The 24,693-nt window shown below is 43.0% G+C and overlaps 1 protein-coding gene across 3 annotated transcripts in view; it reads left to right on the forward strand.

Annotated features, from left to right (window-relative positions):
- Positions 1–24,256, forward strand: part of SGCG (sarcoglycan gamma) — a 331,065-nt gene extending 306,809 nt beyond the window's left edge. For all 3 annotated transcript variants that reach the window (XM_077298386.1, XM_077298387.1, XM_077298388.1), the window contains exons 7-8: positions 18,805–18,928; positions 23,462–24,256. In XM_077298386.1, coding sequence (XP_077154501.1) covers positions 18,805–18,928; positions 23,462–23,638 — 301 coding nt within the window. In that variant the 3' untranslated portion in view covers positions 23,639–24,256. The remainder of the gene's footprint in view (positions 1–18,804; positions 18,929–23,461) is intronic.
- Positions 24,257–24,693: the final 437 nt, after the last annotated feature.

Below are 24,693 nucleotides of genomic sequence, written 5' to 3' on the forward strand. Positions count from 1 at the left end.
CCTCAATTCTTCGTGGCATAGATTCAACAAGGTGCTGGAAGCATTCCTCAGAGATTTTGGTCCATATTGACATGATGGCATCACACAGTTGCCGCAGATTTGTCGGCTGCACATCCCAAAGATGCTCCATACAAGGCAGGATGGATCCATGCTTTCATGTTGTTTACGCCAAATTCTGACCCTACCATCCGAATGTCGCAGCAGAAATCGAGACTCATCAGACCAAGCAACGTTTTTCCAATCTTCTACTGTCCAATTTCGATGAGCTTGTACAAATTGTAGCCTCAGTTTCCTGTTCTTAGCTGAAAGGAGTGGTACCCGGTGTGGTCTTCTGCTGCTGTAGCCCATCTGCCTCAAAGTTCGACGCACTGTGCGTTCAGAGATGCTCTTAGGCCTACCTTGGTTGTAACGGGTGGCGATTTGAGTCACTGTTGCCTTTCTATCAGCTCGAACCAGTCTGCCCATTCTCCTCTGACCTCTGGCATCAACAAGGCATTTCCGCCTACAGAACTGCCGCTCACTGGATTTTTTTTCTTTTTCGGACCATTCTCTTTAAACCCTAGAGATGGTTGTGCGTGAAAATCCCAGTAGATCAGCAGTTTCTGAAATACTCAGACCAGCCCTTCTGGCACCAACAACCATGCCACGTTCAAAGGCACTCAAATCACCTTTCTTCCCCATACTGATGCTCGGTTTGAACTGCAGGAGATTGTCTTGACCATGTCTACATGCCTAAATGCACTGAGTTGCCGCCATGTGATTGGCTGATTAGAAATTAAGTGTTAACAAGAAGTTGGACAGGTGTACCTAATAAAGTGGCCGGTGAGTGTATATATGTGACTGTATATACTGTATACATGTATATGACCTTTGCCCTGCTGTTTCTCCAGGTGGCAGGTCATGGTATTCTCTCTAGTTCATGATGCCATAGCTCACGGTTGGAAACTATGCAAAGTTACAAGGGGGATACTGTTATGGTTCTCAATGGCAAGAGAACATAGCCCAGCAAACATAAGAACTAGCTCTTGGAAGGATGGAAACTAATCTGACCATGAACTAAACCTGCCGCACAACTAACAGTAGCCGGGTAGCGTAGCCTGCGTATTATCCCTAGACGCCCAGCGCCGGCCGGAGGACTAACTAATCCTGGCAGAGGAAAATATAGTCCTGGCTCACCTCTAGAGAAATTTCCCCGAAAGGCAGACAGAGGCCCCCACAAATATTGGCGGTGATTTTAGATGAAATGACAAACGTAGTATGAAAATAGGTTTAGCAAAATTGAGGTCCGCTTACTAGATAGCAGGAAGACAGAAAGGGCACTTTCATGGTCAGCTGAAAACCCTATCAAAATACCATCCTGAAATTACTTTAAGACTCTAGTATTAACTCATAACATCAGAGTGGCAATTTCAGATCACAAGAGCTTTCCAGACACAGAAACGAAACTACAGCTGTGAACTGGAACAAAATGCAAAAACAAACAAGGACTAAGTCCAACTTAGCTGGGAGTTGTCTAGCAGCAGGAACATGCACAGAAAAGCTTCTGATTACAATGTTGACCGGCATGGAAGTGACAGAGGAGCAAGGCTAAATAGCGACTCCCACATCCTGATGGAAACAGGTGAACAGAGAGGATGATGCACACCAGTTCAATTCCACCAGTGGCCACCGGGGGAGCCCAAAATCCAATTTCACAACAGTACCCCCCCCTCAAGGAGGGGGCACCGAACCCTCACCAGAACCACCAGGGCGATCAGGATGAGCCCTATGAAAGGCACGGACCAAATCGGAGGCATGAACATCAGAGGCAGTCACCCAAGAATTATCCTCCTGACCGTATCCCTTCCATTTGACCAGATACTGGAGTTTCCGTCTGGAAACACGGGAGTCCAAGATTTTTTCCACAACGTACTCCAACTCGCCCTCAACCAACACCGGAGCAGGAGGCTCAACGGAAGGCACAACCGGTACCTCATACCTGCGCAATAATGACCGATGAAAAACATTATGAATAGAAAAAGATGCAGGGAGGTCCAAACGGAAGGACACAGGGTTAAGAATCTCCAATATCTTGTACGGGCCGATGAACCGAGGCTTAAACTTGGGAGAAGAAACCCTCATAGGGACAAAACGAGAAGACAACCACACCAAGTCCCCAACACAAAGCCGAGGACCAACCCGACGCCGGCGGTTGGCAAAAAGCTGAGTCTTCTCCTGGGACAACTTCAAATTGTCCACTACCTGCCCCCAAATCTGATGCAACCTCTCCACCACAGCATCCACTCCAGGACAATCCGACGATTCCACCTGACCAGAAGAAAATCGAGGATGAAACCCCGAATTACAGAAAAAGGGAGACACCAAGGTGGCAGAGCTGGCCCGATTATTGAGGGCAAACTCCGCTAAAGGCAAAAAAGCAACCCAATCATCCTGATCTGCAGACACAAAACACCTCAAATATGTCTCCAAGGTCTGATTCGTCCGCTCGGTCTGGCCATTAGTCTGAGGATGGAAAGCAGACGAGAAAGACAAATCTATGCCCATCCTAGCACAGAATGCTCGCCAAAATCTAGACACGAATTGGGTCCCTCTGTCAGAAACGATATTCTCCGGAATACCATGCAAACGGACCACATTTTGAAAAAACAGAGGAACCAACTCGGAAGAAGAAGGCAACTTAGGCAGGGGAACCAAATGGACCATCTTAGAGAAACGATCACACACCACCCAGATGACAGACATCTTCTGAGAAACAGGAAGATCCGAAATAAAATCCATCGAGATGTGCGTCCAGGGCCTCTTCGGGATAGGCAAGGGCAACAACAATCCACTAGCCCGAGAACAACAAGGCTTGGCCCGAGCACAAACGTCACAAGACTGCACGAAGCCTCGCACATCTCGAGACAGGGAAGGCCACCAGAAGGACCTTGCCACCAAATCCCTGGTACCAAAGATTCCAGGATGACCTGCCAACGCAGAAGAATGAACCTCAGAAATGACTTTACTGGTCCAATCATCAGGAACAAACAGTCTACCAGGTGGGCAACGATCAGGTCTATCCGCCTGAAACTCCTGCAAGGCCCGCCGCAGGTCTGGAGAAACGGCAGACAATATCACTCCATCCTTAAGGATACCTGTAGGTTCAGAATTACCAGGGGAGTCAGGCTCAAAACTCCTAGAAAGGGCATCCGCCTTAACATTCTTAGAACCCGGCAGGTAGGACACCACAAAATTAAACCGAGAGAAAAACAACGACCAGCGCGCCTGTCTAGGATTCAGGCGTCTGGCGGACTCAAGATAAATTAGATTTTTGTGGTCAGTCAATACCACCACCTGATGTCTAGCCCCCTCAAGCCAATGACGCCACTCCTCAAAAGCCCACTTCATGGCCAAAAGCTCCCGATTCCCAACATCATAATTCCGCTCGGCGGGCGAAAATTTACGCGAGAAAAAAGCACAAGGTCTCATCACGGAGCAATCGGAACTTCTCTGCGACAAAACCGCCCCAGCTCCGATTTCAGAAGCGTCGACCTCAACCTGAAAAGGAAGAGCAACATCAGGCTGACGCAACACAGGGGCGGAAGAAAAGCGGCGCTTAAGCTCCCGAAAGGCCTCCACAGCAGCAGGGGACCAATCAGCAACATCAGCACCCTTCTTAGTCAAATCAGTCAATGGTTTAACAACATCAGAAAAACCAGCAATAAATCGACGATAAAAGTTAGCAAAGCCCAAAAATTTCTGAAGACTCTTAAGAGAAGAGGGTTGCGTCCAATCACAAATAGCCCGAACCTTGACAGGATCCATCTCGATGGAAGAGGGGGAAAAAATATATCCCAAAAAGGAAATCTTTTGAACCCCAAAAACGCACTTAGAACCCTTCACACACAAGGAATTAGACCGCAAAACCTGAAAAACCCTCCTGACCTGCTGGACATGAGAGTCCCAGTCATCCGAAAAAATCAAAATATCATCCAGATACACAATCATAAATTTATCCAAATAATCACGGAAAATGTCATGCATAAAGGACTGAAAGACTGAAGGGGCATTTGAAAGACCAAAAGGCATCACCAAATACTCAAAGTGGCCCTCGGGCGTATTAAATGCGGTTTTCCACTCATCCCCCTGCTTAATTCGCACCAAATTATACGCCCCACGAAGATCTATCTTAGAGAACCACTTGGCCCCCTTTATGCAAGCAAACAAATCAGTCAGCAGTGGCAACGGATATTGATATTTAACCGTGATTTTATTCAAAAGCCGATAATCAATGCACGGCCTCAAAGAGCCATCTTTCTTAGCCACAAAGAAAAAACCGGCTCCTAAGGGAGATGACGAAGGACGAATATGTCCCTTTTCCAAGGACTCCTTTATATATTCTCGCATAGCAGCATGTTCAGGCACAGACAGATTAAATAAACGACCCTTAGGGTATTTACTACCCGGAATCAAATCTATGGCACAATCGCACTCCCGGTGCGGAGGTAATGAACCAAGTTTAGGTTCTTCAAAAACGTCACGATATTCAGTCAAGAATTCAGGAATCTCAGAGGGAATAGATGATGAAATGGAAACCACAGGTACGTCCCCATGCGTCCCCTTACATCCCCAGCTTAACACAGACATAGCTTTCCAGTCAAGGACTGGGTTATGAGATTGCAGCCATGGCAATCCAAGCACCAACACATCATGTAGGTTATACAGCACAAGAAAGCGAATAATCTCCTGGTGATCCGGATTAATCCGCATAGTTACTTGTGTCCAGTATTGTGGTTTATTGCTAGCCAATGGGGTGGAGTCAATCCCCTTCAGGGGTATAGGAGTTTCAAGAGGCTCCAAATCATACCCACAGCGTTTGGCAAAGGACCAATCCATAAGACTCAAAGCGGCGCCAGAGTCGACATAGGCATCCGCGGTAATAGATGATAAAGAACAAATCAGGGTCACAGATAGAATAAACTTAGACTGTAAAGTGCCAATTGAAACAGACTTATCAAGCTTCTTAGTACGCTTAGAGCATGCTGATATAACATGAGTTGAATCACCGCAATAGAAGCACAACCCATTTTTTCGTCTAAAACTCTGCCGTTCACTTCTGGACAGAATTCTATCACATTGCATATTCTCTGGCGTCTTCTCAGTAGACACCGCCAAATGGTGCACAGGTTTGCGCTCCCGCAGACGCCTATCGATCTGGATAGCCATTGTCATGGACTCATTCAGACCCGCAGGCACAGGGAACCCCACCATAACATCCTTAATGGCATCAGAGAGACCCTCTCTGAAATTCGCCGCCAGGGCGCACTCATTCCACTGAGTAAGCACAGCCCATTTACGGAATTTCTGGCAGTATATTTCAGCTTCGTCTTGCCCCTGAGATAGGGACATCAAGGCCTTTTCCACCTGAAGTTCTAACTGAGGTTCCTCATAAAGCAACCCCAAGGCCAGAAAAAACGCATCCACATTGAGCAACGCAGGATCCCCTGGAGCCAATGCAAAAGCCCAATCCTGAGGGTCGCCCCGGAGCAAAGAAATCACAATCCTGACCTGCTGAGCAGGATCTCCAGCAGAGCGAGATTTCAGGGACAAAAACAACTTGCAATTATTTTTGAAATTTTGAAAGCAAGATCTATTCCCCGAGAAAAATTCAGGCAAAGGAATTCTAGGTTCAGATATAGGAACATGAACAACAAAATCTTGTAAGTTTTGAACTTTCGTGGTGAGATTATTCAAACCTGCAGCTAAACTCTGAATATCCATTTTAAACAGGTGAACACAGAGCCATTCCAGGATTAGAAGGAGAGAGAGAGAGAAAGGCTGCAATATAGGCAGACTTGCAAGAGATTCAATTACAAGCACACTCAGAACTGAGAGAGAAAAAAAAAAAAAAAAAAATCTTCAGCAGACTTCTCTTTTCTCTCCTTTCTCTGTCAATTAATTTAACCCTTTTAGGCCGGTCAAACTGTTATGGTTCTCAATGGCAAGAGAACATAGCCCAGCAAACATAAGAACTAGCTCTTGGAAGGATGGAAACTAATCTGACCATGAACTAAACCTGCCGCACAACTAACAGTAGCCGGGTAGCGTAGCCTGCGTATTATCCCTAGACGCCCAGCGCCGGCCGGAGGACTAACTAATCCTGGCAGAGGAAAATATAGTCCTGGCTCACCTCTAGAGAAATTTCCCCGAAAGGCAGACAGAGGCCCCCACAAATATTGGCGGTGATTTTAGATGAAATGACAAACGTAGTATGAAAATAGGTTTAGCAAAATTGAGGTCCGCTTACTAGATAGCAGGAAGACAGAAAGGGCACTTTCATGGTCAGCTGAAAACCCTATCAAAATACCATCCTGAAATTACTTTAAGACTCTAGTATTAACTCATAACATCAGAGTGGCAATTTCAGATCACAAGAGCTTTCCAGACACAGAAACGAAACTACAGCTGTGAACTGGAACAAAATGCAAAAACAAACAAGGACTAAGTCCAACTTAGCTGGGAGTTGTCTAGCAGCAGGAACATGCACAGAAAAGCTTCTGATTACAATGTTGACCGGCATGGAAGTGACAGAGGAGCAAGGCTAAATAGCGACTCCCACATCCTGATGGAAACAGGTGAACAGAGAGGATGATGCACACCAGTTCAATTCCACCAGTGGCCACCGGGGGAGCCCAAAATCCAATTTCACAACAGGATACATATAGCAGAGTGGAAAAGAGTGTGGCTGGTCTTTTTTCAGCACCTATTAAAGCTGTTGTTTGTTGCCTGGCCTGTGCTGTAGATGTGCTTAAGAACTGTAACACCTTGAAGATACCGTGTTGTGCTGGAAGCTTGTGCAGATTGGACATTAGGATCAGTGGTGGACAGAAGGCCTGCCGAGGACTGGTTGTTTGGCTAGGTTGCAAGAGGTATGATGTGGGGTCTGGGGAGAGAGCTGTGTGGAGAATTTATACAACATATTTACGTGTATCTTTGAACAGAAAGCTGTTAGGCTGCTTTGCTAAGTAAAGCCTGATTGTCAGGCGGGCAGACAGTGAGGTATTACATTGACCACTTGTCAAACCTGGGCTAGAGAAGCTGTCTGTGGAGCTGAGTTTTTCTGAAGCTTAGACCTGGTGACTTGGAGACTTGTGATCTGGCCTGGGTAATTTCATTGTGTGGTTTATCAATTCCAAAGTGTTGCACAAGGAATTGAACTCTAGACAATTGAGGCCTAAGTGAAGAAACACAGTCCTGAAGCCTGGCTTCTGGGGAGGAACCAGGAACGTTTGAGAGATGTTACGTTTTTGTTCTGTGTTATTTTCTGTTCAGTCAAGTCTTAGGATGGTAGAAAACAGCACAACTGTTAAAGCTTCGTCTGGTCTGCTATATAAAAAGAGCAGGAAAAGCTAAGTTAAACAGTTTGAATTGAATTTTGTCAGTGATTGTCTTGTTTTAAGGGGAACCATTCAAGAAACACCCAAACTACACGTGAACAAAAGTGGCACATTTTTTAATTGTGGACAATACCATTTAAACACCCCAAATGCAATGGCTTGACAGAAATTGCTGTAAAAATGTTTGAAATTTCATAAACTTTTTAAGCAAATCAATAATCTTGGCATTTTTACACAAGTCTTGGCCAGTTGAGCTGGGCAGGGTGCGGCTGAGAGAGGCCGACAAAATTGACATACGTAAATGACGACAACACTGTACGCTGACAGTAGTACACTTCTTGTGATGGCGCATATCAGTAGCAAGATGTGCCAAATTAATTAAGACGCTCATGCCTAATGAATTGGCGCATCTTAATCCAACACACCCTTCATCAAGGCTAACGGTTCTAATGCTTTCATGTTTATATCTTAGATTATATACTTCTTTGGTCTGGAATATATCAAAAGAAAAAAAATCATCATATTTCCTAGATTTAAGGATTAGTCTTATGAAAATATGGAACCTATTTTCTTTAGATAGTTGTCATATGTACCTACGAGCTGCAAAGCTATTGGTGAAAAGTTTCAGTCTCCACTTTGTCCTGGCAAGGGGTTCAATATACCTTGAAAATAGTCCGACACCCTTCAAGCAGGAAGAGGCCACTGAGGATAGTCTTGCTGAAAGCGTTATGGTCTGTGACAGCGCTGACTATAAATCAAGTATTGTCCATGTCTTGTTCAAGGCAAAGTCGCTGTGTTTCTGCGCCAATGTTATCTGGAAGGATAATTAACATTACTTAAGACGTATGACAACATCTGCACCCTGACAAATGGAATTACTGCACTTTATTTAGGCCTTTGTCTTTTTCTAATTATCTCATGATTGAATCACTGCATTATTGAAGTAAGGTCGGCTAATAATACTTTACCCTATCACCTAGTCATATATCTGCTGAAGTAGCCCAGCTATTACCTGTTCTTTGTGTGGAGTTTTGCTTTTCTATTTTGCAGATACTGTGACCTCAAAGTACACGATAGATGTTTACTAAGATGTTGTTTCTGGGCAATAAAAATCATTAAGATAGTAAAGTGAAAAGTTGACTTTATATAAACAGCAATTTCTAATTATATACCTGGTACCTAAATCTCTTTACTTTCATAAGTAATCCAGTAATAAGGAAAAACAGATGCAAATAAATAAAATTCCCCACAACTGTTCCTCCTGACACCATCAACAGGACTGGAGACATGAGAAATCTTTTGAGATGTGCTGATGGTCATCTATAATATACTGTTATGTCTCACCTGGTGACGTGGATCTTTGAAGTCCATTGAGCAATTATGTAACACGGACTGATACGATACGATATGATCTGGTTTCTGGTGGAGGAACGGCAAAAGGGAAGGAAAACAGGAATCACGAGATGCCTAGGAAGCACTGTTGAGAAAAGGTCACCATGTACGACTAAGTAGTAGTCCACAAAAAAGCAGAGGAGACTCAGTGATGAAGAACTGATGGACCATAGCTGAGTTACAGAAGAAGTTCTTAGGCAGGGAAGCACCAGCAATGAAGGAGAGTTTAAAGAGGTTCTCTGGTGAAAACAAGTCATCAGTGATCACCTATCTCAAGGATAGGTGATAAATTATTGATCGGTAGGATTCTGACCACTGGGACCCATGCCAATAGTCAGAATGGGGTACTTTTATCCCTATTACAATGAAATAGAAGTGTGCATGCTCAATCACTGCTCCATTAATTCCCCAAGAAGCCTCCAAACATTGTGTTCAGCTTTTTCTAGCAACTCCATAGAAAATGAATGGAGCGGCTGACATGCATTCATTTTGTAAAAGGGATGAAAGTTTCCCATTTTGCTGGTCAGTGCAGGTTCCAGCAGTTGGAACCCCACTGATCAGCAAGCCATAAACTCTTCTGAGGATAGCAGTTAACTTGTTTTTACTAGACAACCCCTTTAAGTACCGTTGCTGAATTAGCAGAACTTCAATGCAGGAATGGCAGTGGAACAGACGAGTTCACTCTGTAATAGGGCATTGCTGAGTTGGTCACAGAGTCTAGTCCAAAGTTGGCAGCAGTACAGTAGAGTTCACTTAGTGGTATAAAGGAGATGAGTTTGTCACAAAGCTAAGGCAGAACTGACCAGTGCTATAGCAGAGTATTCAGTGATGTAGCAGAGTTGAGTTTGAGATCAATTACTCATTGATTTACCAGCTAAGCCAGTCTATAAAGTTATAAAGTCTCCCATAGTTTCGTGATTGCTAATGTGTACTCTCCTAATCAGACCAACAGAAATTTAGCTCAGATTGCCAGAAAATGCTGGAGGAGTTTGCCGATTCCTCTTCTGTGATATTGGTAGGGCTATCTCACTTTCCGCATTGATGACCCATCAAGTGATGTATCTACAGGCAGGTCATCTCATTCTACCTCATCCATACAGGGACTCAAAAGACAAATACACAGCATGAGGTTGGTTGATGTAGGATCCTTCACCCAGAAACCAAAGAATTATAGCTTTTATTCGCAAGTCAAATCTGCATATCCAACATCATACAGGGAGCGGGGAAAGGGATTAGTGGTGCCTCACTGGAATCCAAATGAACACAGGTGCCAGGAACAAGTGGCTGGATACCACTCAGTAGCAATAGCAAAAAAGTTCCAGCACCAGGCGTCTCTTCATAAATTCTTCAGTATTTTATTCTCATGTCAACAAAGAAAACATCATGCGGGGACGCAGCCTCTAAACTGCGTTTAGGGGCTGCGTCCCCGCATGATGTTTTCTTTGTTGACATGAGAGTAAAATACTGAAGATACTATGAAGAGACACCTGGTTCTGGAACCTTTTTTGCCATTCTGCATATAGCAGAATAGACTATTTCTTTATTTCTCATTCACTTCTTGACCTTCACGTAGAAGCGGAGATAAGGTTCATACTATGATCTTATCATGCCCTTATATACACTGCTCAAAAAAATAAAGGGAACACTTAAACAACAGAGTATAACTCCAAATAAATCAAACTTCTGTGAAATCAAACTGTCTACTTAGGAAGCAACACTGTTTGACAATTAATTTCACATGCTGTTGTGCAAATGGAATAGACAACAGATGGAATTTATTGGGAATTATCAAGACACACTCAATAAAGGAGTGGTTCTGCAGGTGGGGACCACAGACCACATCTCAGTACCAATGCTTTCTGGCTGATGTTTTGGTCACTTTTGAATGTTGGTTGTGGTTTCACACTCGTGGTAGCATGAGACGGACTCTACAACCCACACAAGTGGCTCAGGTAGTGCAGCTCATCCAGGATGGCACATCAATGCGAGCTGTGACAAGAAGGTTTGCTGTGTCTGTCAGCGTAGTGTCCAGAGGCTGGAGGCGCTACCAGGAGACAGGCCAGTACACCAGGAGACTTGGAGGGGGCAGTAGGAGGGCAACAACCCAGAAGCAGGACCGCTACCTCAGCTTTTGTGCAAGGCGGAACAGGAGGAGCACTGCCAGAGCCCTGCAAAATGACCTCAAGCAGGCCACAAATGTGCATGTGTCTGCACAAACGGTTAGAAACCAACTCCATGAGGATGGTCTGAGTGCCCGACGTCCACAGATGGGGGTTGTGCTCACAGCCCAACACCGTGCAGGATGCTTGGCATTTGCCACAGAACAACAGAATTGGCAAATTCGCCACTGGCGCCCTGTGCTCTTCACAGATGAAAGCAGGTTCACACTGAGCAAATGTGACAGACGTGACAGAGTCTGGAGATGCCGTGGAGAGCGATCTTCTGCCTGCAACATCCTTCAGCATGACCGGTTTGGCAGTGGGTCAGTAATGGTGTAGGGTGGCATTTCTTTGGAGGGCCGCACAGCTCTCCATGTGCTCACCAGAGGTAGCCTGACTGCCATTAGGTACTGAGATGAGATCCTCAGACCCCTTGTGAGACAATATGCTGGTGCGGTTGGCCCTGGGTTCCTCCTAATGCAGGAAAATGCCAGACCTCATGTGGCTGGAGAGTGTCAGCAGTTCCTGCAAGATGAAGGCATTGAAGCTATGGACTGGCCCGCCTGTTCCCCAGACCTGAATCTGAATGTGCACATCTGGGACATCATGTCTCACTCCATCCACCAACGTCACGTTGCACCACAGACTGTCCAGGAGTTGGCGGATGCTTTAGTCCAGGTCTGGGAGGAGATCCCTCAGGAGACCATCCGCTGCCTCATCAGGAGCATGCCCAGGCGTTGTACAGCAGGGAGGTCATACAGGCACGTGGAGGCCACACACAATACTGAGCATCTTTTCCTTGTCATGAGGCATTTCCACTGAAGTTGGATCAGCCTGCAATTTGATTTTCCACTTTAATTTTGAGTATCATTCCAAATCCAGACCTCCATTGGATATTCATTTTGATTTACATTGATAATTGTTATGTTTTATTGTTCTGAACACATTCCACTATGCAATGAATAAAAATTTGCAACTGGAATATTTCATTCAGAGATATCTAGGATGTGGTATTTTAGTGTTCCCTTTATTTTTTGGAGCAGTGTATTTTTCCTTGCATCTAGGTTCTCTTGTGAGGCCCAGTTACACATGAATCAACAAGAATCTTCTCCAAGATACTCTTTGCATCACAGATCTCAAGCAAGCTGTACAGAACTTTCTATCTGACCATGACAGTGACCCTACTGCCCCTCTATCAAATGGGAGGCACATAAAAGTGTCCTGTATTCCTATCTTGTAGGACACACACCTTAAAAAAGAAACTTGCTGAGGAGGTAGCTTCTCTCGCATTCCAAATCACTATATTAGAATACTAACTTAAGGGTCATTCATCCCCATCTACTTACTCTAAACTCTCTACCACCCACCATAAACTCCTAGCCATTCTAGACCAGAAATCATGCATAAGAGAACTCGATAGAAGTTGCTTAACCACTTAGATAACAGAAGCAGCACATTACTATCAAAAGCACTGCACCCACGCACTTTAACCACCTCCATCCCCTTTATTAATAACTCAGAAGGGAGAAAAGTACATAGTACCCAGGATATTCTGTCTAACTTAAACCTGAAAAGAGTCCAGGCCCAGATGGTTATACTGTCGGATTTTATAAACTATGTTTGTATTCACTGAGTGTTTTATTATTATCAATGTGTAACCATATTTCTTCAGGGGGATCATTTCCACCCCAATCCCTTATGACACATATTACAGTTCTCCCCAAACCTAGGAAAGATCCCTCACTTTGTAGCATCTACCGCCCCATATCTTTGATCAGTGCGGATGTCTAATGATACGCAAAATGCTCTCGGTGATAAATAAAGACCAGAAAGGGTTTGTACCCGGTCGTGAAGGCAGAGCTAGCACCGTCCGAACTACATATCTCACAGATAGGAGGACCAGATCTCCTTGGTCCATGTGCATTCTGTCAATTGATGCCGAGAAAGCCTTTGACAGGGGCACTGGGAATTCATGCTTCAGGCTCTTCGGAGCCGTGGTCTGCAAGGGGTCATGCTATACAGAATATTTGCCCTCTATACCTCTTTCTGAGCCCAAGTTAAATTTCATGGATCACTTTTCCAGGCTTTCCAATTACATAACGACACTCGTTAGGGATGCCCTCTATCCCCTTTATTGTATATACTAATTATGGAACATTTAGCAGCGGCCCTTCGAAACAACATCTTGATCAAAGGCGTCCCTATTAGTGATGAGCGAGTGTACTCGTTGCTCGGGTTTTCCCGAGCACGCTCGGGCGACCTCTGAGTATTTTTTAGTGTTCGGAGATTAATTTTCATCGCCTCAGCTGAATGCTTTACAGCTATTAGCCAGCTTGATTACACGTGGGGATTCCCTAGCAACCAGGCAACCCCCACATGTACTTTCCCGAGCAACGAGTATATTCGCTCATCACTATCCGAATAAAAGAGCACAAACTTCTCTACATATCCTCCCCTATTACTAGTTTACCAAACATTATACCTGAATTACACCAATTTGGCTCCCTTAGCAGTTTCAAGGTGAACTCCCACAAGTCTGAAATTCTCAATATCTCACTTCCCTCAACATTATTTGCCAAGTTGGTTCTTCCTTTACCTTTCACTGGCAAATAAATTTCCTTATTTATTTAGGTATTAAAATAACACCAGATCCTTCTCAAGTATAAAGTACCAATTTCTATGCGCATTACGCAAAACAGAGTTGGATCTTGAAAAGTAGAATACGCTCCAGTTATCATGGTTCGGAAGAATCAACGCAATTAAATTGGACCTCCTATCCCGCTTATTATACATCTTCCAGCCAATACCCCTTTATTAGCCCACCTCCTTCTTTTCCTGCCTTAAAACAGTTATAACTAGATTTATCTGGGCCCATAAATGTCCTTGGTTGTCTTACCATTTAGTGAGCAAAGCTAAACAGTCAGGTGTGGCGGCCCTCCCAGATTTCCTCCTCTATAGCTGTGCTTCTTGAAGTACATGCATCTTAGATTTATTCCACCATGTCACAACCAAGAAATGGGTTGAAATAGAAACGTTGCAATCCATATAACACCCCCTTGCAGCAATATGGACAACAACCAATACTAATGCAAACATTAATACCCTCTCATCCCTCACCAAATACCTTTCAATTTTCCTCTAACAAGGCAATAAACTATTCCACCACTCCTCTACTCCAGGTCCTTTGACACTCCCCTCTATCATAACCCCTCATTCCAACCTGTCCTCAATAGGCTAACCTTTTTTAACAAATCCAAAGATCAACGTCCTATCCTACATGATTTCTTGTGTGACCCCTGTACTACACCCCTACATACTTTTTTCCCTAATTCTAATATTCCTCCAGCATTGTGGGTTTGTTTGCAATTTTGGAGTTTTTTAAAGTCTATGTCAGCACAAACTAATATTTTTAGGCCTGTCACTCTCTTTGAAGGTCTATGCCTACTGAAGGATCCTCCAGGTTACATCATCTCATTAATGTATGGGATTTTTCAGGATGACCAGACTTCTAATGCAGTTCCCCCCCCCCCATTCTCCCTTCTTCGCAAAATGGGAGGAAAAGTTGGAAAGAGGAACATTACAAATTACTCATTCTCACGTACAAGTTCTCAGTTTGCTCATTATCACAGTAGAGGAACTATAAAATACTATCTAGGTAGTACCGATGCCCCCCTGACTATGCATACAATATTACCCTAGGCCTCAGCTACTTGCTGGAGATGTCTCAATGAGACAGGTTCTTATTCCCATATCTGTTGGTCATGGCTCATTATAAGACAGTTTATATGAAGCAATATTTGAACTGTTCTATAAAATCTCCATAACCAAGGTACATCCATCTATGGCCTTAACCCCTCCATCCATTAGCAACATTCTGGCTACTGATTTTAAAGGAGGTCTACTTAGAAACCTCTTATCGGCAGCTAGGATATTGATTCCTAGACTTTGTAAACAAAGCGAACCTCCTACTCGTACTAAAAAATGACACCCTCAGTATGTAGGAACTAAATGCTCAAGCCTCATGTACGATGGACAAAGTCTTAGACACTTGGGCTCCTTGGATCATCATCATAGAGTCACAAGAATTAAACACTTGATTAACTCCTTGGTTGAGGTCTTCTGTTCCCATATCTTTTTATAGTTTTCCTTCCATATAAATAATAGACTGATATCCATCTAGGTAAGAATCTCTTCTCTCTTCTCCCTTTCCCTCTTTCTTAGGTATCTCACTCCCCTCTTACTCTCCTCCCGTTCCACTCCTTCCCTGGTTCTCCCCCAAGTCTGGTTTTCCTTACCGTCCTCTTCTCCCTTTTCTATATTTCCCTCATTTCTACCTTCGTCTCTTCTCCCCTTATATTTGGTTATGCCGTGAAGTTCGAAAAGACCGTTTCAAATAGTTTTTATTATAAATGTGTATTGCGAACATTGACTGCATTGTACGACTGTTTTGATGTTGTACCTCAGCGTTATAAATTTGCTGTTTTGACTTACCCTGTAAAACTCATTAAAGTTTTAATTTACTCCCAAGATACATCCAAAATGTTCCTATATTTGCCTTTTTTTTTGCACAATTTAATAAAGGAAACAATTGGGGAAGTTCTGGTGCTTTACAAACTTATTTATTTCATGCAACTATCGTAAGATAATAATAATAATAAAAATAATAGGCTAGATAAACCATGTGTGTTTTTTTCTGCTATCAGTTTTCTATGAAAACTAATAATGCAATTTCATTATTGCTTGATCATTGTCATAAGGAAATCTTCATGCTGGTCACATTGTGACCTCCTTAGCATCAGCAGTTATTTTCTTACTACTTGAGTTCCGTAGAGTAATAACTTCCCTTAATGACCACTCATGTTCATTTCCTCTCTGTCTGCTCCAAGTCTCTGCCAACAAGTGCAAGGTGGAATTCAGCAGCTGCAGTGTAAATGGTTATTTATTGGAGATTTTTGTCTTGATCAGAGTTTGTCTTATTTTTATTTCTGTGCTCTAATTTTACAGCTTTTACGCAGCTACTGAATTTTACTTGACATTTTTATGTGCCGACTCTCGTGTCACAGCAGATGCTTTATTGCAACAGGAGTGTCATAGAACTCGGGATAAATCAATTGCTGTGATCGTATTATTGTGTCTGGTAAGGTAAAACGTCTCATTCCTGAAGAGTACTAATTGAGTAGGCGGCCAAAGAATGGCAAACAGTCTGTTAGTTAGGAGAAAAGATGTCACATTCAGAGGAACCGTGAAATGTTAAGAAATCTTGTGTTAATATTATTTTTAGTATCCCGTCTTGTGAATTGACTGGACATTTTTGGATTCTTGGTGATCAAAAATACAATGTACAATTAGGTGTGATATAATTCTTATAAGGAGGGATTTTCTAAGGGTGGCATCTCTGCTATCAATAATGGTGGGGTTTTTTAAGAGTGTTTGGCTGACTTTAGTATTTTAGCAGTGACCTTTTGGTTCCTGTCATGCTCTTCAGCCATAGAAATTGAAAGACTGAACCTCCTCGTCTATCTATTCTTTTCAGCAGGAGAATGGTACATGACATGTTTCTTGATCTTTGTAAGTTACAGTTCTTTGTAGAGTCTTTCGAAGTCTGCTAAAAAAGGTCAACGTAATCTCAAACTTTGAGACTGGGTTGGAAACAAATAAGTGGAAATGATAAAATATAAGCAATATTTACACAAAGGGAATTCATTTATTGGATTGGACCCCCCCAAAAAACCCAAAACCTGATGGCTTTTAGAAAATGGTGTAATGTGTTATATACAGCTGAATATGGAACAATTTAACTCTTTGTAGCTGCAGTGTGAGTTCAGCTAAGGTTCTATGTACATGGCCAGTTTCATGAAGGCTAATGTGTAGTGTCAGGGACTGAAAGTAAGCTTTAGGGAAGGCTATCCTTAACTACCGGGACAAGATCTTGTCTGATCTTCGTATTAAATATATGGCTTCTCCATGTTTCCATATTTAACATAAATGTAGGCACCTTGATGGTTCCCCAGATGTTGGGGAAAATGAGGATTGCTCATGAATCAAATTCATGGTCGATATGTTCAATGCCCTCTGGAGGGGCTTTCACATGTCATGTAGGGTGATGGCCTGGACAGTGTATTGGCGATATAGAAAGAGAGGTGGTAAATAGAGATGAGCGAACGTGCTCAGATAAGGTGTTATCCGGGCATGCTCGTGTGCCGAGTGTCTTCGACATGATGAAAAAAATATGTTTGTTAGGCAATCCTTGCATGTGTTGCGGCTGTTGAACAGCCGTGAGGCATGCAGGCGCAGGGACTCAAACATAATTTTCAAGCATGCCAAAGTCACTCACCTTATCCGAGCATGTTCGCTCATCACTATTGGTGACCACTGTACCTCCATCCAAACTCAACTTTATTCCTCACCCTCTGCAGCTACTCTTCAAAATTCACACTACTTAATGCTGGATGCAAGAAGGTAGCAACTCTAGGAAGGAGATTTGGCATCCATGGGTGAGGATGTAAAGGAACTGACCTCTTAGCTTTTATAGCAAATTGCCTGCAAGGGACTGTGGCAACACAGCATTTTATCTTAATTAATCAGACATCTATTTTCATTAACCCAGGAGTCATTGACTGTTACCTACATGTTGACTTTTGATCATATGTGTTTCTTTCTGGTTGGTCAAGAAAACACAGACTTTTGTTCGTATAAGCCTGTAATATTGACTTGTTGGTTGACATTTGATGTAACATATTGTGCTGTTATCCTGGATGACTAGAGATGCAGGATAAATGAACAAAGAAGTTTGCAGATATGTTGATTACACATTCTCCAGACCAGCTAACTTGTTGAATTTCAAAACATAGGAGGAAAAACAGGATGCTGTTTTGAAGGACAGTTGTTAACTATAAAAAGAATATATATGCCACCGTAACATCAGACAGAAATACATCCAGACATCCAAACATCAAAAGAACCAGAGACTCTCTACAGGACAGCAGCCAAGATATTATGGCTCCATCATAAGGGATACAGACTTGTCATTCAACAGGATGCCAGCTTAGGGGACCATGGCCCCAGCTGATAGAATACAGATCTGCTCCATTGACCATCGGTGAACCATGGATATGTTTGGGGTAGTCAGGATTTGGACCCACCGGTCACCTGAGCCCCATGGATACATTTGGGGTAGTCGGGATTTGGACCCTCTGATCACCTGAGCCCCATGGAAATGTTTGGAGAAGCCAGATTGCCACCCTCTGGTCAACTGCCCTTGTACCTCCATGGACTGTCATCTTCCTAAGCTTCTCATTACTTCCTTTCTGTGCATGCCACAGGTGGGGTAGTTGGCCCTGGAAACTCTGAAGTCACAGCTGCTCTTATCCTGTCGAGTCAGCGGAAGGGCAGGATTTTGTAATTTTGCACCATTTAGGGGATTTTGCTGGGACTATTCTGTGTGTTATTTGCCTGTTTTGTGGTTCAATAACGTATTGCCACACTGTTTTGCTCTCACCCTGTCTTGTCTGAGTAGTATTACGCCCACGGGGAAAGGAGAGCGGGTGTTCAGTGGGATGTGCCCTGGTCCACGCGGTTTCGGCTAGTGGACCATAGCACCTGCTGACCCCCGTGTCTCCACAGGGACTAACCCCTTTTCAATTCTTGTAAGGAGGTAAGTAGGTATTCAATATTATGTATGGCATAACAGGTTTTTTATGGTGCTGTCATTTTTTTGTAACATGGCTAAACAGCAATACATGAGAGGAGCTGCTTTTCGATCTTCCTTCTATGTCAACCTAATGAACAATTCTGAGCTTGTTTGCCTCTAGGAGATAAAGTGAATGACATATGTAGTATATTATAAATTCATGTACAACTTGTTATTATTCTTTCAGACTGGAATCGCCCACCCGGTCTTTGAGCATGGACGCCCCGAAAGGAGTTTATATCAAGGCTCAGACTGGTGAAATTGAGGCTATTTCACGGAGAGATATTAAATTTCACAGTAACGATGGAATGGTTTGTAATTTTCATAACTAATTTAGACAATAAGAAAAAGGGGAAAATCTTTCCTGTAGGTTCAGGGGGACGAGTGATTCTCCGCAAAGTGTTGATTGGGATTTGTGTTCTTTATGTCATATTAGGATAGGCAGGTTATTTAGGAGAGACATGTCCATGGTCCAGAGGATAGGTGATGAGACCCCCACTTATTGATTGAAAGGGGGTCCTACATGAGGTGGTAGTGCGCATGCGTGCCCACCATTTCACTTCTACAGGCTAACGGAACACCTGTCTCCACTGGAACCATAGAAAGTCAATAAAATTTTGGTAACTCTGTATTTAGTTGGACAATTTATTTCCTGTTTCTATAACCCCCAACATATTCTTGACAGCTGGCTCTGCAGCGCATCTGTGTGAGCTGTCAGTGAAAGTGCTGGGATGTGCTGACAGTTGCCGCTTACAGTGTAGTGAGCAGGACTATGAGCGGTGACTGTAGTGCATGACCCCATGACAAAAAGCTGGCGGCTCATAGTAATAAGGAAACTAGTTAATTTTCTCCTGGTAGCCACACGTAAGTAAGTTAGTAAGGCTGCCAAGCAGCATTGGAAGGCTATATATCTGCAGATTAACCATATATCTGTAGGTTAACAGCATTTTCCAAGGTGACAGCTTCAATTTAGATTGCAGACAACCGCTAAAGTTCATTGGTGAACGGATCCTAGAATCGTGTGGCCCCAATTCATTAAAGCCATCACGCCAGAATTCTGGTGTAAATCGCCTTGAAAAACTCTGCGGTATGCAAAAATTTTGCAACTTTTGTTTTTTTTCACTGTGGTTTTGGGTAGTGGGACTGGGTGTGAATCCACAGCTCATCCAATTTAGAGGGGTTGTCCACTGCAATGACAACTCCATCTTGAAATAAATGGCCGCGGTACAATAAAAAAAAACTATACTCACTTCCAATGCTGGCACCATTCCAGCGGTGTCAGCACTCGCAGTCCTGGAGCTCTGGTGCGGTGGAATGACACGTGGTCGCCTTTGGACAGATTGAATATGAAGAGGAAGTCTGAGATCAGCTGCAGCCCGAACTTCATCTTCATGTTCAATTCGACAGAAGGCGGGGACAGTGACGGTGGCATTGATTGAGCGCCAGGCACCACGTGTTATTCCACTGCACCAGAGCTTCGGGGCCGCAAGTACTGACACCTCTGGAACTGTGCCAGCATGGGAGGTGAGTATAGTTTTTTTATTTTATCGCGGTCAAACATTTATTTCAAGAAGGGGTTGTCCTTGCAGTGGACCACCTCTCTAAAGTAGATGAGCTTTGGCTTCACGCCCAGTCCCACTACGTCCCAATAGGACATATTGTCCTGGTAGTGGACAATCCCTTAAAGGACAAACTGTGGAATAACTTTTACCAAAATTGACTCCATGACTGGAAAAATATTTAGAATTGAGAGTCCTCAGTGGTTGATACCTTTTAATGGCTAACTGAAAAGATGGTAACAAACTGCAAGCTTTCGAGACTACTCAGGTCCCTTCATCAGGCAAAGACTAAAAGAAATTCTGAAGAATCACATATTTATGCACAACATAGCACAAATGTGCTATGTTATGTGCTATGTTGTGCATAAATATGTGATTCTTCAGAATTTGTTTTAGTCTTTGCCTGATGAAGAGACCTGTGTAGTCTCGAAAGCTTGCAGTTTGTTACCATCTTTTCAGTTAGCCATTAAAAGGTATCAACCACTGAGGACTCTCAATTCTAAATGTTTTTCTATCTACTGGCTAACACGGTACCAAGATATTTATCTTTCCTGTATCATCCATGACTGGAGTTAATGATTCAGGCACCTCTGACTCTATCACGCCCCCCCCCATCAACTAGCGTGAACCCCAATCTTGATGAATCGATGTCTATGCGTCTAAATTTACTTCTGAGCCCAAATGATCTGTTATAGGGCCTCATGCATACCATGCGCACTAGTACTACCTGCTGATAGTACCTACATGTACCTGGTCCCATGTAAAGAGCTGGAATACAATAAAATAAATGCACAGCTAATATCTGAGTCATATCCAAGCAGTTTACTAATATGTGCATGAGAAAACGAGACAAGAATTTTAATGTACAAATTAAAAAAAATAATATATTTCATATTTCAAGTTCGGCTTTGCATGCAATTACCATATCCATTGCTTATCTCAATTATCCATACAGATTACTCCCTTTATTAATTAAAATACACTTTTCCATACAGACAGTTTTCTTACCAAAATATATGCCATTAGCCGATATAAATCATCCTAGCGCTGTGCATCCAGTGCGCTCTACAAAGCCATCAATCATTTCCAGGATGAACAAGGCACTTGACACTTTTTATGTTCACACTGTAAAATGATAGTATTGTGGCCATTATGAAGCCCTGCAGAAGTCACACTGGGATATCGCCTTCTAAAATGTCATTATTTATAATGTCCTGGAAAAAAAAAACGTCTTTCGGCGAAAAGTCCAGTATTTTTTGCTTTGAAAACAATTTTCCTGGCTCAATGCAAAGACTTATGCGGTTGTCGTAAACTTTTTTATTTATTTTTTTTACGTGTTTTGCATGTCAGTCATATGTATATGGCTAATATAAGATGCCCACATTTGTGCTATCAGAATGATAAGTAAGGGGTCAATTAGACGTGTAAATGCTTATCATGTCAATCCGTAAGTAGAAAAAGTATCTTCCTATAATATGAACACTGACTTATGGATAAGAGAATAACATGAAGAAAAGTTCCTGTTGGCCTCCTGGAGTCCGAACAGGGGGAGAAATGACCATAACAGGCTCTTATTTTGCTTTCTTCTTCCATCTCTCCATTACACAAACACAGAACCAGGAAGCAAATCTTTCTGTTGCTCTCCAACTTCAAATCTGTGCTACTCCTTGGATTTTGCACCTTGACTAATCTGAGAGCAGCAGAATGTAGGAACTGAGACCATGATTGCAACGATATGTCACTTACTAAGCTGTGCGCTGTAGTTTCAATACAATCAATATTTTATCAGCAGGAGATTATCACTAGAGGACTAGGTGTCTTGTGCCAGGCAGTCCAGCTAAATTGTGTAACCCCGCCCTTTCCACTGATTGGCAGCTTGCTGACCATTCATAATGTACACAGGAAGTTGCCAGTCAGGGGTGGGTGGGGTTATACACAGAAGACTTTGCTCTTCTACATCTACATCAGAAAAACAAAAATTCTATAAAAACTACACCAGGACAAGCTGCCTGGTGCCTTCTGGTCCATCCCCACCCCCACCACTGATTAGCAGCTTTCTGTCACTATAAAATGTACACAGAAAGCTGCCGATCAGTGGTGTGGATGGATTTATACACAGCTCAGCATTCCGAGCTCTGCTAGATCTGCAGCAGAGAAAACTAATTCTATCACAGCTGCTGCACCCAGTAAGCTAAGTGACATCGCTGGGATCAGGGTCTTTGTCTCTACATCATGCTGCTGTCGGATTACATAGCCAAAACCCACAGATAGATTCCCTTTAATGCAGGATAGACTAGGTCCTCCAAGGGGAGAGATACCCTTTGTATCATTTCTCCACTCTGATCAAGAGATGGTGGTCTTGAAAGGCTCCCTATAGTTTGTAGAATGGATTTTCTAAACAGGACAACTCTTATGTTTTCAGGCTATACATTGCAATCTGAACCTCCAAGGGCAGCATGAATCGAAACCAGACTGCACAATTGCATCCAGTCATGGTTTACTCAGAGAACACCTAGTTTGAAGATCTGGCCAGGGAGAAACCTGCCAACCAACTGGGGAGATGCCGGCCTGGGGCGATGCGGACTAGCCCAGTCTCGTCCTATAGTCTCCATCCAATTTCAAACTATATTTTTTTGTGAAATGCTTCAGTGTTTGAGAGTAAAACATACCTGGTAGCAAGCCAATGTCTGATTCATTCAAAAAAAACTTTTTGACAGTGAGGATGATCAATGAGTGGAACAGGCTGACACGAGAGGTCGTGAGTTCTCCTTCAATGGAAATCTTCAAACAGAGGCTGGACAGACATCTGTCTGAGATGGTTTAGTGAGTCCTGCATTGATCAGGGGGTTGGACCAGATGACCCTGGAGGTCCCTTTCTACTCTACCATTCTAGGATTCATGCTGTCCGTGGTTTGGGCATTGTGAATCTAACGAGATTCCCTTTAGAGTAACCCTGATATACATGCGTATAGGACAGTGTTCCCCAACTCTGTTCCTCAAGAGCCACCAACAAGTCATGTTTTCAGGATTTCCTTAGTATTGCCCAGGTGATCATTGCGCTACGTGGAAAGGCAAGAATTCCATCACCTGGGCAATACTAGGGAAATCCTGAAAACATGACCTGTTGGTGGCTCTTGAGGACCGGAGTTGGGGAGCACTGGTATAGGACATAAATTGACAGTGAAGAAGGGGTTAAAAATTGAAATATTCCATATTGAGATATCTGCTGTTACCTAATGAGTATGGTGATTCCCATTGTAACACTTGTCTTCTCTTTTAACATAGGTAGTGTTGGATGCTGAAAAAATAATTTTACCCAAACTTCCTCAAGGTACAAAGACTAACTCAGCTGACAGCTCTCAGGAACTCTACGAAATCTGTGTCTGTCCAGATGGAAAACTGTACCTGTCGGTAGCTGCGTCAAAATCCACTTGCCAGGAATATAGCCGAGACTGTCAATGAGGGACTTTTGTAAGCCGCTGTATATTAGCCGTGCATTTTATATCAACTGGGGACTTTCTGCCGGTAGTTTTGAAAGGATTTAGATACTAAAATCACAAAATGTGTTGGGAAGCAAATTTGTATTTCAAAACACAATTTTAAGAAGAGTCTTACAATATTTTTTTAGCCGGTGTAAAACAGCACATTTTGACTTGGAAATGAATCCTCATCGGTTGGACTTTGGCTAAAATTATAAGCTGGAGATTTTTTTGGACCTCGGCCACCTAATAAAATGAGTACTTTGTCACATCACTGAACTGTTCCATGATTGCTGAACTGGGTAATTAATTGAAAAACCATTTTAACTTTTTTCTCGAAATTTAAGTCCGTTTCTGCTGACAGTATGCATTATTGTATTCATTTGATCTCAATGACCTGTTTCCAATATCTAAAAAATAAATTGGTGCCAGCAATACACTATGCAACCTGTACTGCAATAATATATCTCCCATGGTCTGCTGTTTTTAATGTGTGTTTCATTGGGTTGTAAATTTTCTATGTATGATCTTTAAGTCTTTGATTTGGCATTTGAAGAAACAGGTAACATGCTGGTAAAACAATAAACACACTGTTTTCTTACATTTGGTCATAGATGTCAATTCTTCTTCATACCTGGTCATAGTAATTCCTACATGAAAGGATGTAGCTCCTCTTTATTGGCTACTTTTCGGGGTTTTCAGTGTAACAGCTGGGAATATATGGTAATACATGTCACATAAGCCTTAGGCCGGTTTCACACGTCAGTGGCTCCGGTGCGTGAGGTGACAGTTTCCTCACGTACCGGAGCCACTGACACACGTAGACCCATTAAAATCAATGCATCTGTGCAGATATCATTGATTTTTTGCGGACCGTGTCTCCGTGTGCCAAACACTGAGACATGTCAGTGTTCGTGGGAGCGCACGTATTACACGGACCCATTAAAGTCAATGGGTCCGTGTAAAACACGGACCACACACGGACCTTCTCCGTGTGCAGTCCGTGTGGCGTGCAGGAGACAGCGCTACAGTAAGCGC

The sequence above is a fragment of the Ranitomeya variabilis genome, chromosome 3, assembly GCF_051348905.1.
Source record: "Ranitomeya variabilis isolate aRanVar5 chromosome 3, aRanVar5.hap1, whole genome shotgun sequence".
Lineage (NCBI taxonomy): Eukaryota > Metazoa > Chordata > Amphibia > Anura > Dendrobatidae > Ranitomeya > Ranitomeya variabilis.